Source organism: Scomber japonicus, chromosome 4 (assembly GCF_027409825.1).
Source record: "Scomber japonicus isolate fScoJap1 chromosome 4, fScoJap1.pri, whole genome shotgun sequence".
NCBI classification, from domain to species: Eukaryota; Metazoa; Chordata; class Actinopteri; order Scombriformes; family Scombridae; genus Scomber; species Scomber japonicus.
In genome coordinates, this window is record NC_070581.1 from 16,451,945 (window position 1) to 16,470,430 (window position 18,486).

General features: G+C 40.2%; 2 protein-coding genes across 4 annotated transcripts; one reads left to right on the forward strand and one right to left on the reverse strand.

The window, feature by feature from the left end:
* Positions 1–2,200: 2,200 nt before the first annotated feature.
* lhfpl5b (LHFPL tetraspan subfamily member 5b) lies at positions 2,201–4,335 on the forward strand. The gene is made up of 2 exons (XM_053317868.1): positions 2,201–2,609; positions 4,085–4,335. The coding sequence occupies exons 1-2, from the start codon at positions 2,201–2,203 to the stop codon at positions 4,330–4,332; spliced, it is 657 nt and encodes a 218-aa protein (XP_053173843.1). The 3' UTR covers positions 4,333–4,335.
* Positions 4,336–5,537: 1,202 nt separating this feature from the next.
* srpk1a (SRSF protein kinase 1a) lies at positions 5,538–18,287 on the reverse strand. Of its 3 annotated transcripts, none has more exons than XM_053318386.1 (16): positions 18,242–18,287; positions 17,574–17,628; positions 14,303–14,430; positions 13,680–13,788; positions 13,436–13,523; positions 13,064–13,151; positions 12,465–12,571; positions 11,869–12,034; positions 11,750–11,775; positions 11,327–11,624; positions 10,820–11,209; positions 10,543–10,643; positions 9,921–10,028; positions 9,674–9,743; positions 7,223–7,315; positions 5,538–6,912 (listed from the first exon to the last, which is right to left on the reverse strand). In XM_053318386.1, exons 1-16 carry the CDS (start codon positions 18,252–18,254, stop codon positions 6,728–6,730), a joined length of 2,025 nt encoding a protein of 674 aa, XP_053174361.1. In that variant the 5' UTR covers positions 18,255–18,287; the 3' UTR covers positions 5,538–6,727. The 3 variants fall into 3 exon arrangements, with proteins under 3 accessions (XP_053174361.1, XP_053174360.1, XP_053174359.1); XM_053318385.1 differs by lacking the exon at positions 7,223–7,315 and adding an exon at positions 8,476–8,568; XM_053318384.1 differs by lacking the exon at positions 5,538–6,912 and having other exon boundaries at positions 7,263–8,568.
* Between the last annotated feature and the right edge of the window lie 199 nt (positions 18,288–18,486).

An 18,486-nucleotide genomic window follows, 5' to 3' on the forward strand; every position in this document is an offset into this window, starting at 1 on the left:
ATATGCCTATCTTTCATATTGTTATAATATAGTTTTCCCATTACTCTCTGCAAACTTTTTTTTGTGCCTCTGTTTCAGCGACTTCACATTCTTACTATTTGTGAGATCAATATATCTGAAACAGGTTTTTATTTATAAGATACATTCAAGTGAAGGGAATATCCCTGAACAGTTCTTACTTTACAGCAAATTCACAGGTCCAGTCTTACTCAACTCATCAATCTTCACATCCTCCTAAACTTCTCAATTACAGAATCAATTTTCTGTTACAAAAGATGCTTCAAAGACTGCTTAACTTCTGTACTTTTGTCCGTTTATCCATGTTTGATCTGTTTCACTCATAAAAACATAATTTAATGACACATCATTACTACTGGGAGTAAAACACACACACACACACACACACACACACACACACACACACACACACTTCCTGCAGTTATTTTGATTTTATTGTTATACAGTATATTTTTTGTTACTTCAAATAAGCCTCTCTCTGCAAAGTTTATTATTTTTCATCTTGTCATTTTTGTGTACTTTTGTGTACTTCCCTCCTGAACTGCAGGGAGCTGTCAGTGATCCCCTGGGGAAGCAGGACAACCTCTCATCCCTGAATGCTTCTCTCTGCACATTGCACAGTGTCATGTAGGAGTTCCTCAAGCTCCTTATTACAAACACTGACTGGAGGGAGGAAGGCACAGATGGTTACATGCTGTCTCGTTGCCCCTGTCAGCCTCAGTACACAGTTGTTATCCTAAACTGAATATGGCACAAAAACACACTGAGTACAGGGAGAGAAACCATATGTGTTGTTGTGATTTGAAAGAAACTGTTAGAGTTATTAAAAAGGTTTGCATAATGACACACCAGTCTCATCAGATTACATTACCAAGTGGGTTTGCAGCCAATAAGATTCACAGCCAGTAACTCCCAACATATCAAGAGCTGTGAACCATCCACACCATGTCTTTTTTAAATGTATCCAAATAAAATTCTTTATTGTGTTTCTGTCACTGGCAGTCACACGTTTCCCGATAAGCAGCGCTCCAATAAGGAGCCTCAGTTGCAATAATATTGAATTTCATATCAGCAAACCTTAATTTTAAGTTTCCTGTATATCAGACATAAACTCTGACAAGCTGACAGGCAGAGCCAATATCCAACAGCTTTTAGAGGTTCAATAAATATCCCATTATGACCTTTTAAATGTCTGAACAGCAGCAAAACTATGCAGTAAAACATTAATAAACCCAACAGAATTTTATATTTATGAGAAATGCACATTGTTTTATTGATGAGGGTTGAAAACAGAAGGCTATGTTTTTAAGCTACATTTAAAGGTACAGTGTGTAGAATTTAGTGTCATCTACTTAACGGAAGAAAATATATTTTAATTAGTTCATTATCATCTGAAAATAAGAATAGTTGTGTTTTCATTAGCTCAGAATGAACCTTTTATATCTACATAGAGAGCTGGTCCTTACTCCAGAGAGGAGCTTTCACTTTTTTGTGAGTTTTGTGTCCACCGTAGATTCTTCTACACACTTGTCTAAATATATTGTTTTACAAACATCCGTCACATTGATATTTAAAAGGCCACCTTTACATCACTTGTCAAAGAGAATGACTTTAGTCTTAAAAAAGAGATTCTTAGTGATTTTATATAATTTGGCAGCAAGTGATCACCACGAAGGGGAAGTCCCAGACTGACTTTCTTTTTATGTCAAGACTTAATAAATGTTTTCAAAGACAAGCAAACCTCAATGAAGGAGTTTCCTGACTGTCCCACAACATTAGCAACATTATTTCTTTCTAATGTTTTGTTTCCATCCGTCCAAAATTCTACAAGGTTATTTGGAAACGCAGTTACAATTATTAGTAAAGTAAGTATTTAGTTACTTCCCACCTGTGTTTTCAGTCTGGGATCCCACATTGTAACTATTGTCATGCAGCAGCTGTCCATCTCTGACGTAAGTCACGCCATTAATTGAAAGGATGAGGGTGCTGTCCAAGGTGCTGAATCCTGACACTGGTCTTTCAATGCAAAGCAGCCTCGGTGGCAACAGGCGTGTTAAAGATCAGCAGCAGGAATTGAATTAAAGACAGAGTCCAAATACTTTACTGATTTTAAAAGAAAATTATTTTTTTTTGAAGTTGTAAAAGTTTGACACAAACTTCTGTTTTCTTTCCGCTCGGGATCATGGATCTGCTCCCAGCCCAGGAGGCTGCCAAAATCTACCACACCAACTATGTGAGAAACTCCCGAGCCATCGGCGTCATGTGGGCCGTATTCACGATCTGCTTCGTCATCATCACCGTGGTGGTCTTCATTCAGCCCTTCTGGATCGGGGACAGCGTCAACACCCCGCAGGCCGGGTACTTCGGCCTCTTCCACTACTGCATCGGCAATGCGCTCACCTCGGAGCTCACCTGTAAGGGCAGCGTGCTGGACTTCGCCTCCATCCCGTCTCCGGCCTTCAGGACAGCCATGTTCTTCGTCGGGACCTCAATGCTGCTGATCGTGGGCACCATGGTCTGCTTCAGCTTGTTCTTCTTCTGCAACACCGGGAACGTGTACAGGATCTGTGCGTGGATGCAGCTGGCCTCAGGTGAGCTGCGTGTGGAGTACTTGTTCCATTTAATGTTACTCTTCCTTTACATGTCAGGCAAATATTGGTCCTTTTACTCCACTGAAGTTTTTAAAATGAGGTCCACATCCACCAACTAAATTTAACTTGCTTAGACCTACATGTTAATTCATCAGTAATGGCAATAACACAATGAAAGAGTCCATTTCGATGCTGCTAGTGTTACTTCACTTTGAATGCAGAACTTTTACTCATATTATTACTTCAACTTAGAGAAAAAACTTAATTATTTTTCATTCAACTGAAAAATGAATACATAAATTAACATAATTTCATTTCATTTTGAGAATTATTTTTTACACTTTATTTAATAGTCAAGTGCTAACACTAGACTTAACAAATTGACTATAATAATCACTAAAATATTGTTATTAATACTGAGGTATATTGTTGAAAATACTGTATTAAATGATTTTGTATTATATTACTTAACTATGACATCAAGAGTCTGTGTTTAAGATGAGGATATTGATAGTGGGTTACTTAGGGTTCAAATCAGAGATCAAAGGTCACAGTCTGTTGGGAAGAACTAGTAACTTCCATTTATTCTGTGTTTTAAATCCATGCAGTTATTTTAGTATCACCATCATCCAAAATGAAGCAAAATGAAGGATGAGTGAGACCAGCGCTTCTCTTTCTGTGTCTCTGAGGTGATAAACTCATCATGAGTCACCCTCTTGCCTCTCCGGTTTCAATCATGGTGTGTGTTTTTGTCACTGAATGTGTCGTTCTTCACTGCAGGAGCCAATAAGGGCTCCGGTGTCAGCTCAGACGTTTGACACCTCTGATGGTGGATATGGTTACACGTAACAAGAACAGGTGTTGCTGTGTTTGTTAGCTGATCTGGACTGAGGAAACTAGCCTGTATGATACGAGTCTATCTGTCTTGAGAATTGTTGCTGCTGAAAGGTTATGTTTTTATTAAAGGTAGATTTGTGATAAATCTCTTTATGTTTTCCTTTGGTTTGAAAAAAATCTTGAATTTAATTCTACTTAAAAGGTTATCATACATGACTTAAAACCTGCATACCTGGCAGCCTGTCCTAATTAGTATAGGCAATAAGTCACAACAGTACAGTTGACTATGCAATATGGCTACCACTACTAATGAAAAATACTGCATATTGAGGTGAATAATTACAAATACAAATACACAAAACTGAAAAACTCTATTTGTTCAGTAGTTATGGTGAAAATCCAGAGGAAACTTTAAGAACTTTAATATGAGTAACATCATCCACACAGCAACAGTGAGCCTGTTTGCCCTGCTGCACCATAAATAAATTCAACTTTGGGTACTTTATGGGGGTACATCATGTCTTATCCTGCACTCGGGGCTCTGAAGAACCTCCTTCATAATTATTTAGCAACCTGAGTACACTCAAGAGGTAATTAATGCAAGGCTCCACCATTTTTATGCACTTCTTCCCCCGCAGCTGTGTTGATGGTGATGGGCTGCATGATCTACCCGGATGGCTGGGATGCTCCTGAGGTGAAGAGGATGTGCGGCCAGAGGACCGATAAGTACAGCCTGGGGAACTGCACAGTGCGCTGGGCCTACATCCTTGCTATCATCAGCATACTGGACGCCCTCCTGCTGGCACTTCTGTCCTTTACCCTCGGCAACCGACAGGACAAACTGCTGCCAGATGACTTTGAGGTGGAGGGAGAACGTGAGGGTTAATGCAGACAGGTGAAGGCTGTGTGTGTGTGTGTGTGTGTCAAACAAAGCAGGGAACTGTCTCTGCTCCTGGGCTTGGTACAAGGAGGGAAGCTGGCTGTTAAACATTTTGACTTGTCATGAAAGGAAGAGTACAAGTGTCACTAATGAAATTCAGCCATCATTAAATGTATTAATGATGTCTGTGTTTTCCTACTGTGTCATGACAAAATGTTGTCTTTGAAAAAAATTACAAATAATAAGAGGTGAGGGTATTATTACGTCTGAGCTTCAATGCTCATTAATGTCTGTTTAGAAATAGCAGGTAGCAACATTATACCATCATCTCGAGGTCTATTTATTAGTTGCCTTCAATCAGGGAGTTGATGGAGTTGGCTCAGTTGTAATGGAAATTTTACTTTTCAAAGGTCAAGTTTACCAATAGAAATTCTCTTCTTTTTCTTTTCTCCGAGTGACTGACTGTGACTAACTGCATATTGAGTGAAAATGTATCTCTATTTCTTATTAATACTTTCATAGATCAGGTGAAAATGTTTATGTTAAGCTCCTCGACATTAAAGTTGATATTCATCCAACAGCTAGCCATATTGTTTCTATCATGTGACCTTTTTTGTATATTTTCAGAGTTTAATGATTTAAGAATATGGCCTGCTTACTGTCTCATTTAGATTATCTTAATACAGTGCTTTATTTCCTTAATACACACCATCTCATACATCTGGTTGCCCCCAAGGCTACAGTTTAAATGAGGTTAATATGCCGGTTGCTTTGAGCTCTTAAGAACGCATAATGTTGCCAAAACATGAGCCTAATCAATCATGTCTATGCTGCATATCTGTCATTATAAAGTGCTTTCTTTGCAAGTTATTAAACTTGTTTTCTATTTGAACACTTGAGTTACAGTTTGTTAGTAGCCAGCAAGAGCACCTTGTCTGCAGTCCATTAAATTCAGGTATTCATCCAAGCTGTGATTTTCTTTTACAGAAAAAGCATGGAACTTCAGGACCAGAGTGACACAGATGCACTTTAAAGGCTTTCAATGGTCAAGAAAAGCATCCTAAAGTAAAGATAAAGCTTTAATCAAATTGTTCACCTGTCTTTTTTATTGTTTTCTTTCTTTTTATGATTTGGTTAGTTTCGAGTCAAACGCCTAATAAACCTCGCTGAGAGAGACAAGCTTGACACCGTCGTTCTGTATTGTATGAACGTCTGTTTTATTATATGGTGTGTTGTACAGTTTGTTCACACAAAGTCTATGTTTTTGAATCTGACACTGATGTAAGATTCTGTTTTTACCTAGGCTTCCACAGATACATAGCTTACTTTGATATGATCCATTTGGGACACCATTACATAACATCATACCTTACCATTTCAATGGTAAAAACTGTGACATTATTGAACAGTTGGCCACACATACAACCAAGCTCAAACACATCTTCCATTCACTTTTATTAAAACACAGCTACCCAGCTAAATAATTTTAGCTAAGATATAAGATTTGTTAAAAACTGTACATAACTGTAATATACATAAAGGCAAACTCTTTGGTACAGATATATACAGTTTATTTCCTTTTTTTCCTTTAAATTGGGCTTCCTAGCGTGTCATCTTGTTGAAACCTTTAAAACACTATATTCCTGAATTGTAATATGTGTATGAGAATACCAGCCTCCCATGAGAAAGGAACAATCTCATTTATTATGATTGACTAACCACACTAAATACCAGGTGACAATGGATTTATTATGGCTAAATAACCTACATTGTCAGACAGCGGTGTCTCAGTAAGAAAACTAGAGTCTGTCTGTCTAGAGAAATGCTGTGTGAACGTTACCACAGTCAGTGTACATGTCAGCCCAGTGTGCAACTTCCTAAGCCTACTTTACAAATACAAAATGTATACCTTACATGTGTAATAGAAGATAAAATAATTCATAAAAAAGAGAGAACACAGCACTAATGAAATGTACGAAGAAAAAAAGAGATAGCAAGTCCTTTTTATGGGGTCAAAAATTAGCAATAACGGCTACATATCCTTGATTTGTTTGGGTTTTAGTGCAGGAGTGTAACAAACAAGGATGAGTCACTAGCAGTACAATAACAGGTTTGCGTAGTTGGGTGGGTAAACGGAGCACAGCAGTTGGAGCCAACATGACCACAAAGTAATATAACCCACGGGATTCTTGACGTCATCACATGGAGGGAAGAACCAACAAATACAAAGCAAACATACAATGAAGCAAGCGCTCAATAACGAGAACATAAGAAATCCAAAAAAACAACGAAACAAAAAGAGAAATAAATATTCATCTGATATGCCCAAACTGGAAAGTGATCTGTTGCAGTCTCTGGAGAGAGTAGGAGGGAAGGGAGGTACAATAGCCGGAGGCCTCCACTAGAGGGAAAGCCACGGGTGGAGCAGGCACTCTGCAGCCGTGGCTCTCTTCTCAGGGATCAGCTCCAACATGGGGAGCAGGAAGTCAGTGAAGCACTCGGCTTCTTCACGGGGCCACTCGTACTTGTCGACCAGCACCTCCAGCAGGCCCCATGGCTTTAGCTTGGTGATGTGCTTCAAATCGCCTGCAGGCAAACAGTCAGACAGACCTGTGTCAGAGACACTTAACAATGTGGGAGCTCAGTACAGTGGAAGGTAGCTGTGTCTATTATTAATATCTACATACTACACTACTTTTTACATTTACAAAAAACCCTTTTTAAGCGGCAAATGTATTTCCCAAACAGGTCATCTTTGAATGTTACTACTCACTGTTGAAAATGTTTTTAACAATAAAAAAGTTAGATGAAAAAAAGCTGCTCTAGCATAATGGCAGAAAAGGATACACAGAAACAGACTCCTCTCTTGAGTCTGACAGTGATGGTAATTTTTTACCTTTCTTAGTGAAAAAATCCTTGGAATATTTGCCAGTCATTATGAGTTTGCGTGGGACACTCCCCAGCAGCTCAATGATCAGCGCTATATGGTCTACAGCCGCCCAGCGGGTGAAGACAGACAGACAAACAAAAAGACAAACCACAGATTCATCAGACAGTGTCTCGGTCACAGGCCCACTCTGGGTGTGTGGGTGGAGGGCTGGCGGGTCTGGCTGACAGCACACGTGGTACAGATTGTTGCAGAGGTGCACAGAACTCAAACATGGCCATCAGACATCATGAGCAGTGTTACGCTCCCAGCATTCATCTAGAGATCTAGAGGTTCTTTAATGCTACCATACTGTATCTGGCATTACAGCTGAGAAGCCACGAAACACACAAACATCCCATAATACTCCAACTAAGGTGGAATATGAAGAGGATCAGCAGATAATCTTTCTGAGGTTCAAGGTTAAAAGTTTGTTTTTTTAAAATCACTGACTACGACTACAGATATTACTTATATTATTTATCTTAAATTTGTTGATCTTTTCTGTGTCAATGGATTTTTAAGGACCAGTGTGTAGTGGCATCTAGCAGTGCTGTTGCTGATTTGAAATTAAGGAATACCCCTCCCCTTCCCTTCCAAGCTTGTAGGATAACCTACTGCGGCTGTGAAAAACATGAAAGGCCCTCTTCAGAGCCAATGTTTAGTTTGTCTGTTCTGGGCTACTGTAGAAACATGGCGGGGTGCAACATGGCAGCCTCCATTTTGATACCACTTAAAATATTTTTTTTTCTGTAACTCATTTTATGTTCTTCAGACCTGTAATTAAAAAGCTTTGCAACCTTTTCTATAATTGCTTTTCTGTCATCTAATGATTCTTTTAGTTAAAATTAAATGTATTTGATAAAATTACTTTAAATCAACTATTTTGGCTGACCTAACACTCAGGAGGAAAAAAAGTCATTAACATTTCCCCCAGCAGGGATCAAAAAAGTATTGGATATCGGGCCAAATCCCCTGGCTACAAATACGACGGTACTGACTGTACCTCTGCCAGGCAATCTTTGGCAGAACTACTTGAATCAATGTCTGATGGCACTGTTCAAAGAAACAGACGTTTACTGCTCTGTATTCATCATTAGGCACACTGGCCTGCACACAATAACAACTTTGGTAGATCTGAATGTGCTGCCAGGGACCTTTCCCCCCCTTCTCCCTCCTGTCCACCGTTCCCAGGGCGGGCCACAAACAGAGGGGTAGCATACCTCTCTTAGTGAAGTATTCCTGTGAGTATTTCCCACTCAGAGCATAATGGCGAGGAATTTTACCAAGCAACTCAATCATGAGAGCAAGGTGGTCTGGAAATGAGGCACATCAAAGGAGGAGAGACAAAAAAGGAGGAAAGGGGGCAAAAAGAGAGAACCGTTTGGAGAGAAGAGGGGATGGGAGAGAGATGGCAAACAGTCATGGGGAACAATAAATTAGGAACAATGGATGATGACAGCCTAGTATGACAACAAGCATAGGTGTGGAGAGCCTATATTAATTTAGCAAATCAAAAGCTATTACAAAACATTTAAATGTAGGCCATTGACTTTCAGATATGTAAAAAACAAACAATTAAGACTGTATCAGATCAAAAATAACAGCTCAGCTATCAAAGCAATATGCATTAAAACTTGTATAGCAGATTTTGACACAGGATGAATGATTAGTAAAAAAAATCAAATGAAGGACAGTCATGCAACAAAGAAAGTAGAGGTGAAATTAAGCAATGGGCTCATGAGTTCATGCACAGTAAGTGAAAAGGCTGATTCACAGCTGTAGGACATGCGCCAATACGTTGAAGGTTAAATCTCAGCACATAACTGACAAGCTGCAGCAAAATCAAGTCAGAACAGAAACCTCAAGCTAAGAAAGCAGCAAATTAAGATTAAAATGTGGAAAGCAAGAGGAAGAAATGTGAAGCGTGAGTCATGAGGAAATGAAGAAAGATGGCCAAGGGAAAAAAAGAGGAGAAGGCCCCGTCTCCAGTACGACAAAAACGTGGTGCGAGGTGTTGAAGAGGAAATAACCACAGGAATGTTGGTACTCATCACATGCATTTATCTCATTAAATATTCTAAAATATAAATCAGGAAACATCACTGTAATGGAGTACCTCACTGTGAAAATTAATCATAATGCGCTTCAACTTACTGTGCAAATTGCACAATAACTTGGAGCAAAGTCACAACTTGCCATGCTTACTGTGAAAACTCTTATTAGATGTGTGGATATGATCAATGTTTTATATTATTCATGATGACAATCACCAATGAGGCTCAATTTAATAAGAAAAACACTGTAGCAATCAAACCAGTACAAAATGACTCTTTTTCCATTTAAAACAATGCTAAATATATCAGTGTGGATTAATGAGAAAAGAGGTGAATGAACAGGAGGAGTGAATCCCAGCAATACCTTCATCCCTGGAATAATCTTCTCCAGAATGTGGTTCAAACAAGTAGTCCCCTGTGGCAAGCTCAAAGGCCTGAGGAGACAACACAATCATCATAAACACAAGACGTCACACACATAAATCCCTCCCAACAGCAGCTACACTCTAATAATGCTGCTGAGGCCTTGTCAAGGTAGATTATACTGTGATTTCTCTCTCTGGGTGTTTTTAACACAATGTGATTAGTTAATTTTCAGTGCAGTCTCTCACCATGCAGGCTGTGCTCCATATATCAGCTGGTGTGCTGTATCCAGAACCAATGAGTACCTCTAAGGATCGGTACTGCCGTGTCTGGATGTCTTCTGTAAAGTGCTTGTGCTGAAACAAGGGAGATGGAAGAGAAGAAAACACAACACACAATTCTTTATCACTTGTGAATAACAAAGCCAGCAGTAAAGGGCGGAATATATGTAAGTATTATCTGTTGTATTTGCTTTAGTATTAGTCTGTTGAATATGATGAGTAGGCCAGGACATCTCTGCAGCACAACAATATTTTAATTTTAAAATGATATGTTGACACACATGCTGCCTTTAACAAATATTTCTCCTCCTGCAATTTGAAAATTGCAACCAGCCATATTGTGATTTTGATAAAATTTCGATTCCCCTCCTTTGGACTCCACTTTGCTCTGCAGATGCTAACAGAGAGTGAGGAGAACTGTACCCAACTGCATCTGCCATTTCTTAGCTAAACTTACATCAATGTAAAGAATAAAACAAAGAGCTGGAAGTGTTTCTATTTTGGTCACTGGATCACACTGGATGTGTCCCTAGCTGAAAGGCATCTTGGTTAATCAGGAAATCCCTCAGGTCATTAACAGACTACTCACCACCCAGCAAGCATTTCCCAAATCTGCAATCTTGACCTTGATCTGGTCGGCATTGACTGGCTCAAGGGGGTTAACTAGCAGGGATCCTGCTGTTAGCTTGTCTATATCAGAGCAGAGGGAGAGACAGAGAGAGATAAGAATGGACTAGACATCTAATAAAAGTCTAAATATACATATTTCAGAGTTCACATAGCTCAGCCTTTATTAAACTTCCAGAGCAAACAGCTTCCAGAAAACATCTCTGCAGTAGTGGCTGCACTGGTTTTGGCTGACTGACCGTTTCTCAGGCTTTCTTCAGTTTCGTACTGACAGTCGGGCCTGTCCTCTCTCTCCTCCTGACAAACGCTTTGCTCCAGCTCACCCTCCTCCAGTCCAGCAGGAAGGTGTCTCTCAGTTCCTTCACTGCTGTGAGCTCCCCTGCCTTCAATCTCAGTGTCCAGCTCATTGAGATCTGTAGAGTCCACGCCGTTACAAACGGGGTGAACACGGGAGTCCTCGCGTTGCTCCTCCAGACTGGCACATTTCTGTGTGGGCTCTGCGTTGCCATTATGTTGGTCTTCGTCCCTCCAACGGGACTGCCTCTGCTCCACCTCCGCATAGCCATTACAGTTCACCTCCAACAGCTCTTCTCGTCCCACCCTCATGAGATCTGCATTCATGCTGCTCCCTGAGAGGATCAGAAAGACAGATTAATAATCATTACCGTATTACAGCTATAACAAAATCTTAACCAACAGTAATAAGAATTAAAGAAACACACACTCCAGTGATGCTGTCTTCTTACCCTCTGCTTCCTCGTTTCCCAGGTCAAGAAGAGACACCTGTCTGAGAGGAGCACAGACCCGTCCCTTTGGAGACTGTGGGTCCCGTCCCTTTGGAGACTGTGGGTCCCGTCCCTTCGGAGACTGTGGATCCCGTCCCTTCGGAGACTGTGGGTCCTCATCTTCATCCTCTTCTTCCTCTCGTGTTTCTGTGGTCTTTTCCATCTCCTCCAGGTCCAGGATGCACTTTTCCAGCAGCTCTGCCTGACGCTTCTGCTTCTTTTTTAACTTCTTCTTCTTGTTTTTGGACATTTTTACCGTCTGTTAGAGAAATAAGGAAATAACAGGCTCACACTGATACATTTGTGGTATTGTCTCTGAATGTGTGCTGACTGAAAATGTGAGAGGCTGATGGATGCAAAAAGTAAACAGTAAAAGAGTTGTACCTGTTTTGGAGCAGGTGCTGTGCTTACTGCAAAGAGAATAGCAAATCAATACATACAGTTACAACACAATATTTATAAATGTACATATGAGTGTGTCTGTGTGTGTTTTCGTGTCGTACTTGCTGAACCGGAGGGAGGAGGCGCCCCAGTCCTCTGCCACTCTGTGGCTTCTGCTGCAAGCTTTCGGACGTAAGGCTCATCAACACTCATCAGGATATTTTCTGGCTTGATGTCTGTGTGGATGATCTGACACTTTGTGTGCAAGTAGTCTAGGCCTTGGAGAACCTGGAAAATGAATCCATGGAAAAGGAAACAGATTATTTGAATTCAACCGAAATAAAGAGGTTCATTTTACCTTTATGTAATAAAAGGCTGACACACATGAATCCAAATCAGGCAATGTGATTTGCAAAAATAGAAAGCTACAAAGTTAAATCAATTCTCCAAGAGTAGCTGAAATGAGTAATTCTTCTGTGTTATAATGCTGAATCACTCATTTGTTTTGTTGTTTAATCAAATACTTTTCGCTCCATCCGTCATGTTTAAAGGCAGGTTTGACTCCATTACTGTTTATCAGTTAAATGTTCACAACATGCTCCGTTCTGACTGGTTTCTACCCATCACACAGCTCTTATAAACTGGTGTAAACTATGTCTGAATCTCCATCACCAGTCATCAGCACACAAAAAGGTGTGACACTGGGGTTTTCTGTTACCTGTTTTATGATGCTCTTCACACAAGGCAGCGGCAACCCTTGGTAATTGGACTTTATTATCCACTTCAATAAGTGATGCCCCAAAACCTCAAATACCATGCAGACGTCTGAAGGGAAGTAGTTAAGATAGTAACAATGCAATACAAATAAAGCCAAATTGAAAACCCATTAGGAGAAAACAATCTACAAACATCTTAAGGCCTTGTAGCCATTCACTACATTCTACATGCGCAGTAGCAATATTTATACTGAAAAGAGAACAGGTCACAGGAGTGCAAACACTACAGTATTGTTACAGAGTCTCATATTACAGGTACAACTATGCCTGTGGCATTTAGAGGATCCTACTCAGCCAAAGTGTTGTGATAGGTGGAGGCCTGTTTGGGACACATGCAGTACACCCATCACCTGTTGTTTACTTTAAATGCTTTCGGGCTAAATTTGACACCGGGGGAAAGAATGATCCTTTTCTTGACAAAGTATGTTCCTAAGAATTAAGGGGCTTTAGTCTTACCGCAAGGATGGAATTAAACAAATAAGATCTGAGTTATAAAACAAAAGACCAGGAAGCATTAGCAGTGCTCAGCTTTAAAGGATACGAGTTCCATTCACACCAGAGATCTTGAAGTCATCTACCATCTGGACCACCATTTCCCGCTTGGGGTCATTGGGGTCTGAGTTTCTTACCTGGGCACAAAAAAACAGAATAACACAATCAACAATCACAATCACACTTATTGATGTGACGTAGGATTGGCAAACATGTCTCCATTAAGAACTGCTTGATCTAATTTGGCAAACATGGTTTGTTGTTGCACAGCAAATGCAGTTACACAATTTGTAAAATCTGTAACAACTTTCACTGTAACCAGTTCCTGTTGTCCTCAGGATGCATGAACTGTGATTTACTGTAATTTAAGGGATATAAAATTACACGAGAACAATTCTCGGAAATAAACTCAACTACTTACAGATCGGAGGAGTTTGATCTCATCTACTGCCGTCTCTGTGTAGTGCTCTGCACTCTTCACCACCTTCATTGCAACAAATCTCTTCACCCTGCAACCACAGAGCAAGTACCGTTTGCTAACAGGAAGTATTGTAAAACACCCTACCACAACAGTGTCAGAGTCAGCTGCTACTGAGTCTGTATCCAACTTCAGGCCTTAAAAACAAAACTGTGCAATAAAAATATGCAATAAAGTTTTCTCATACTGGATGTCCCAGGCGAGCCACACAGTGGAGAAGTGTCCCCATCCCAGTTTCCGGATTACATGGTATTTTCCGTTGTACAGGTCACCTACTTTCACGTGGTGGTAGCCACCTAGAAGAGAAGAAAACACCAGTTGACTAGAAAGTAGGGCTGTTAATTGATTAACATATGTAATACTCTTCTTCACATAGGAGTGGATACATATGCTTGCTTTCTGCACACACACAGTCTGGCTTTCTCTTCCACGCTCACACACACACACGCATGCACACAATTTCTGTTTGTTATCCAAAATGTTACTGCTGCATCGCTTGCTTATTACCAAACTACAGGCGGGGAAAAGGGTCAAACAGAATGATGTTCGCACATTAAGGAAAATAACGCTGTTTAAATGAATTTGACAGCCCTACTAGAAAGTATGACAAGTGCAGACTGTTTTTCTGTCATATAAACATTAAATGGGTTATACTTATTAAATTAAGGCCATCATGGGCATAACTCAGCTAGTGTGGAAGTTTGTTTACTGCAAGCCGTACAAATGCTTTAATGAAATGTATCAATCTGGTTATTCACAATAACAGCGTTATCGTGCACATGTGAACATGTTGAATGAGACAGGACTCACCTTTGCAGTAGTCGTTAGGGTCCTCCTGCTCTTCATCATCAGAGCCAAGAATCTCCTCTGGTTCCTCGGGTTCCTGAGGCGAGGCTTCTAGCTGGGGCTGCTGTCGAGCTCTGGGATTGGCTGGCTGCCTGATGGACGAACATATGCACAATAACTATCAGACCGAGTAAGTCTGTGACATAGTCTGTCCTGCCTGAGTCATAAGTGCATTCCTATGTAATAAATGTTTCACAAAGATTGTAGACATGTTAATCATGTTAAGACAGTTAATCTTCTTATTAAAACAATTAACCTTCACCAGCCTCCACCCAATAACCGTAACCACACCCAAATCCTGCTTAATGCATCACAGGTAACTGTTCTCAAAACAAAAACAGCAGCATTATTCTCACAGGACAGCGAGACAGGTAAAGACCTTTAACCCTGTGACAGGTTCTTCATTTGAATCATACAACTTAAAAAACAATGTGTGAGCTTTGGTGAAATCGACTTTAAGTGTCTTGGTTTGGCCTTGATTCACCAAAACATCACAAGAATCTTTCATGGTGAAACCAATTAAATTTAAGATATAAATCCATGTTAACAGCTTTCAGTATGATCCATAACTTGTAGAACAGTTCAGAGAAATACAAAGAGACATCCAGAGCTTATCTGCAAGGTTGAAACCATTTTTATTTGATCTGTATCTGCAATAAACGAATATTCACACACAAATGAAGAGCAGCTTGCACAATCCAGACACCGCGAATGAGCGATGCCAGTAACTGCACCATGAGTTATAAAAACAATTTTTAAGGTGGACCACACCTCTCAAGTCCTGCTGACGATAGAAAGTTGTATGTGAACTTATATATTTTATTCGTGCTGGAGGTAAAATCCTGTCCAAACTTTCCACAGATACCTTCACAGATATCACACTATAGAAAATGCAAGAAACATTTAAGGTAATCAGTGCTATTTCTAATGCACAGCTATTTAGCTGTCAACACATGTCTGGGTGGCTTTACTAATTTTAACGCTGGCCTATTTTAGGCGTGCGTGTGCGCTGTGCGACTGTATTATGAAGACAAACATAAAAACAGATTGAGGACAATTTTTTGTATTGGTGGAAACTCTACAATAAATTACAAGGATCAGAAGCACAGAAGCCACAGCTGCATTAAGGAAGAAAATGTATGTACATCATCATTAAGATAAAGACCAGAGACCAGCGTGTTACTGCTGTCCTGCAAAGTTCAATTATTTTGTCATTATGTCGTCACATTGTCACAAGGAAAGGACAAAAAGTGAGGTTGTACTAAAATAAAGACATTGAGAATATTAAGAAACAAGGTCCAGTGTTTTGCAGACAAAAAATGCGCTCATTAGTAATATTTAGTGCACTAGAACATAAAAATAAACATGTCTGTACATGATTCATGTTTGGCATTAAATATTTGGAGGAGTCACTGTGTGCACACTTTCTGTTATTCTGTATTTATTGGTGTTTGAAAGATTACTGCAGCTAACTCTCAAATCACAGCCAGCATCAGTTCACTGCAGGCTGGCTTACAATACCCTCCCAAATCTATTTCAGACATTTTACATAATATATAATTCCCCTCATAAGAATATGTAACTGCTTTATACAAGGAACATAAAATATCATTAATTTAGTCAGAACAACATATTCTGTCATTTAAGCAGTAATGAAAAGATAAAATGTGAGTAGTCTGTCTGCGTACATGCAACATACTATAATCTGTGTTTGCCAACAGTTCAGTCACTAATATTAACTTCAAAGCCAAACAGCCTGATGTTACTTCCTCCACAAAGGAGATTAAGGCTGCTCATCACTACGCAAGCCAAGAGAGCTGCTGAGATCACGTTCAAATAAACTGGTCTGTAGCGTTTTACAAACGGGCTTTCCACATAATCTGCAACCTACTTGTTCAAGCCAGACACAATCACCCTTTTACTTGATGCACTGCAGTAAGAGAACAAACATCTGTGATCATTTACAGAATTGTTTTTACTGAATAGACTGTCTAAAGACGGCTTTTCCATTTGAAACGCCTACTCTTGCATTACTGCATTTGTAATTCATTAGAATTGATGCTCATAATTTATCATTTTCAGTCATTGCTCTTTAATTGAAGAACAGAAACGGGGATGAACCGGAACAATATAATTTCTTAAACGTGAAACCAGACATAACTGAAATTAGTCATTATTTCATGAAAAGAAAAAACACAGTTGCTCTAATATTGGGTGGGTGTTCCTATATTTTGCTGGTGCTCATCACTTGAAGGCAGTTGTGTGCTCTGATACTCAAGTTGCTCTGGTGCGTGTTTTTCAAGAGAGGCTTCCAATTAATTACTGACATTTAGCCTGACAACAGAATCAGACTGTAGCTGCTCCGCTGCATTATGTCACAAAGATCACAGCGTCACTGGTTTACTATTCATACAGGGCTCGGCATGCAAGGACGACTGCGGCATGCAATGCTGCTGTTATAAGATATATTTAGTTTCTCATGCCTATATGGACATGCAAGTATCTGCCATGAAAGTAACGCTGTCAGGAGGTGAATATCTGCAGTTTTCAGTGAAACACCATGCTTCGGTGGGCTGATGTGGGCTTCTTCATTCTCTGGTTTTAAATATAGCACAGGCTGTTACGCAACACCCCCGAGGATGCCACTGATGGCATGATTAGTAGATTGTTAGGTACACCAAAACAATCAGGATTGGAGATCAACGCTTCAGTGCAATTTTCTCAGCCCCAAATGTTGAAATATGTAAATGTAATCATCCACAAACTATTTTTATATTAGGACATAGCCTTCAGATAGTTTATTTCTGGCACAGCATACTGCACATTCTATACGGATAGCTTACAACTTAGGTCTTATTAAAATAACTGTTCAAGGCTTTATGAATAAAGGTGCTTCCCTTATTTGAATTCTGCAAAGATGAAAAACTGCAGACACCAGAGGAGAGTGCAGACAATTCCTAATTATTTACAGATGCGTTAACAGTCTCTCAGTGTAATCAGCACGGACCAAAATAAAGTGTGAGTGCAAGCATGCCATCAATGACCCTGTGTCACTTTCAACATCCAAACATCTGGACCATGAGCAGGCAGCTTGTGTGTATGTGTGTGTGGGTGTGTGTGTGTGTGTTTAACTGTATGCACTTCAATAAATGCATGCCAGAGCGAGTGTTTCCTACACAACATGAAGATACAACGAGCTTGAAGTGGGCGCAAAAGGGAAAAAAACGTAACTCACTTTTTGCTGGTCTTCTTTGCTTTCACCCTCTTTTTCCTCGCCTGGAGTGCCAAAACTGTCAAAAAGAAACCAGTGACAAATTATTTTGCCATTGTCTGGTTGTCGTTTGTCGTCCAGCTGACACTCAGAAGGGATGTCACTGTCTAAGGCAGAGTGTACAACTACCTACAGCTCATAAACTCGATCATTATGTGCAGTATTGTGTCGTGTTTGCAACAACCAGCAGATAAATCACAACTGCATTCACCCAGTTTGACTCTCTAGACATCTATGGTTAACTGACATCACCAAGCTAACGTTATCCACCTAGGTGACCCTAACCCTAAAATACGCTAACGTTAGTGGGACATAAAGTCACTGCAGGACACTCGGTTTGCTAACTGTAACACCTGGCAAATGCTGTCGGTGTTTTAGGTGGAGTAATAAGGCAGAAGGAGCTAGAAAGCTGGACGTAGCTCGCTAATCCTGACATGTCCCATTGAAGCTAAAGCTAACGTAGCTCGCACCAGCTCAACAGTGCGTGACAGACGCGTTCAATTAAAGCCCTCTGAAGGCGCGCTGCTCCGCTAAAGCCTACACGGGTGACTGTGGAGGAACAATAACTGCACTGACAACACATGAGCTAATATTACTCGTACAATGTGCGGGGTGTCGGTGTAAAGATTTACCTTTTCTCTCCATGCTGACTGGATACGTAGCCTAGCCGTTAGCTACACCACCAGTGGTCGAATATTCCACGCATGCGCAGTGGTTGGTTTTGCTTCCCTGATGATGTCTCCACCTGAGCATCAAACCTGTGTTATTATGTCTATATACGTCTCTATGTCTTTGACCACACTGAAGCTGTGGACAGACTGCTATTAACAAGTATTTATAAGTGCTACTAATAGGACTGAAAACTCATTTTTAGTTT

Bases quoted from the DNA above. Each gene is read 5' to 3' on its own strand.
- lhfpl5b (XM_053317868.1), top strand. From the start codon at position 2,201: ATGGATCTGCTCCCAGCCCAGGAGGCTGCCAAAATCTACCACACCAAC. The intron at 2,610-4,084 runs GTGAGCTGCGTG...CTTCCCCCGCAG, and splicing joins GTGGATGCAGCTGGCCTCAG to CTGTGTTGATGGTGATGGGC.
- srpk1a (XM_053318384.1), bottom strand. The intron at 13,152-13,435 runs GTAAGTAGTTGA...TTTTGTGCCCAG, and splicing joins AGATCAAACTCCTCCGATCT to GTAAGAAACTCAGACCCCAA. The intron at 10,644-10,819 runs GTCAGTCAGCCA...GCTCTGATATAG, and splicing joins TGAAGAAAGCCTGAGAAACG to ACAAGCTAACAGCAGGATCC.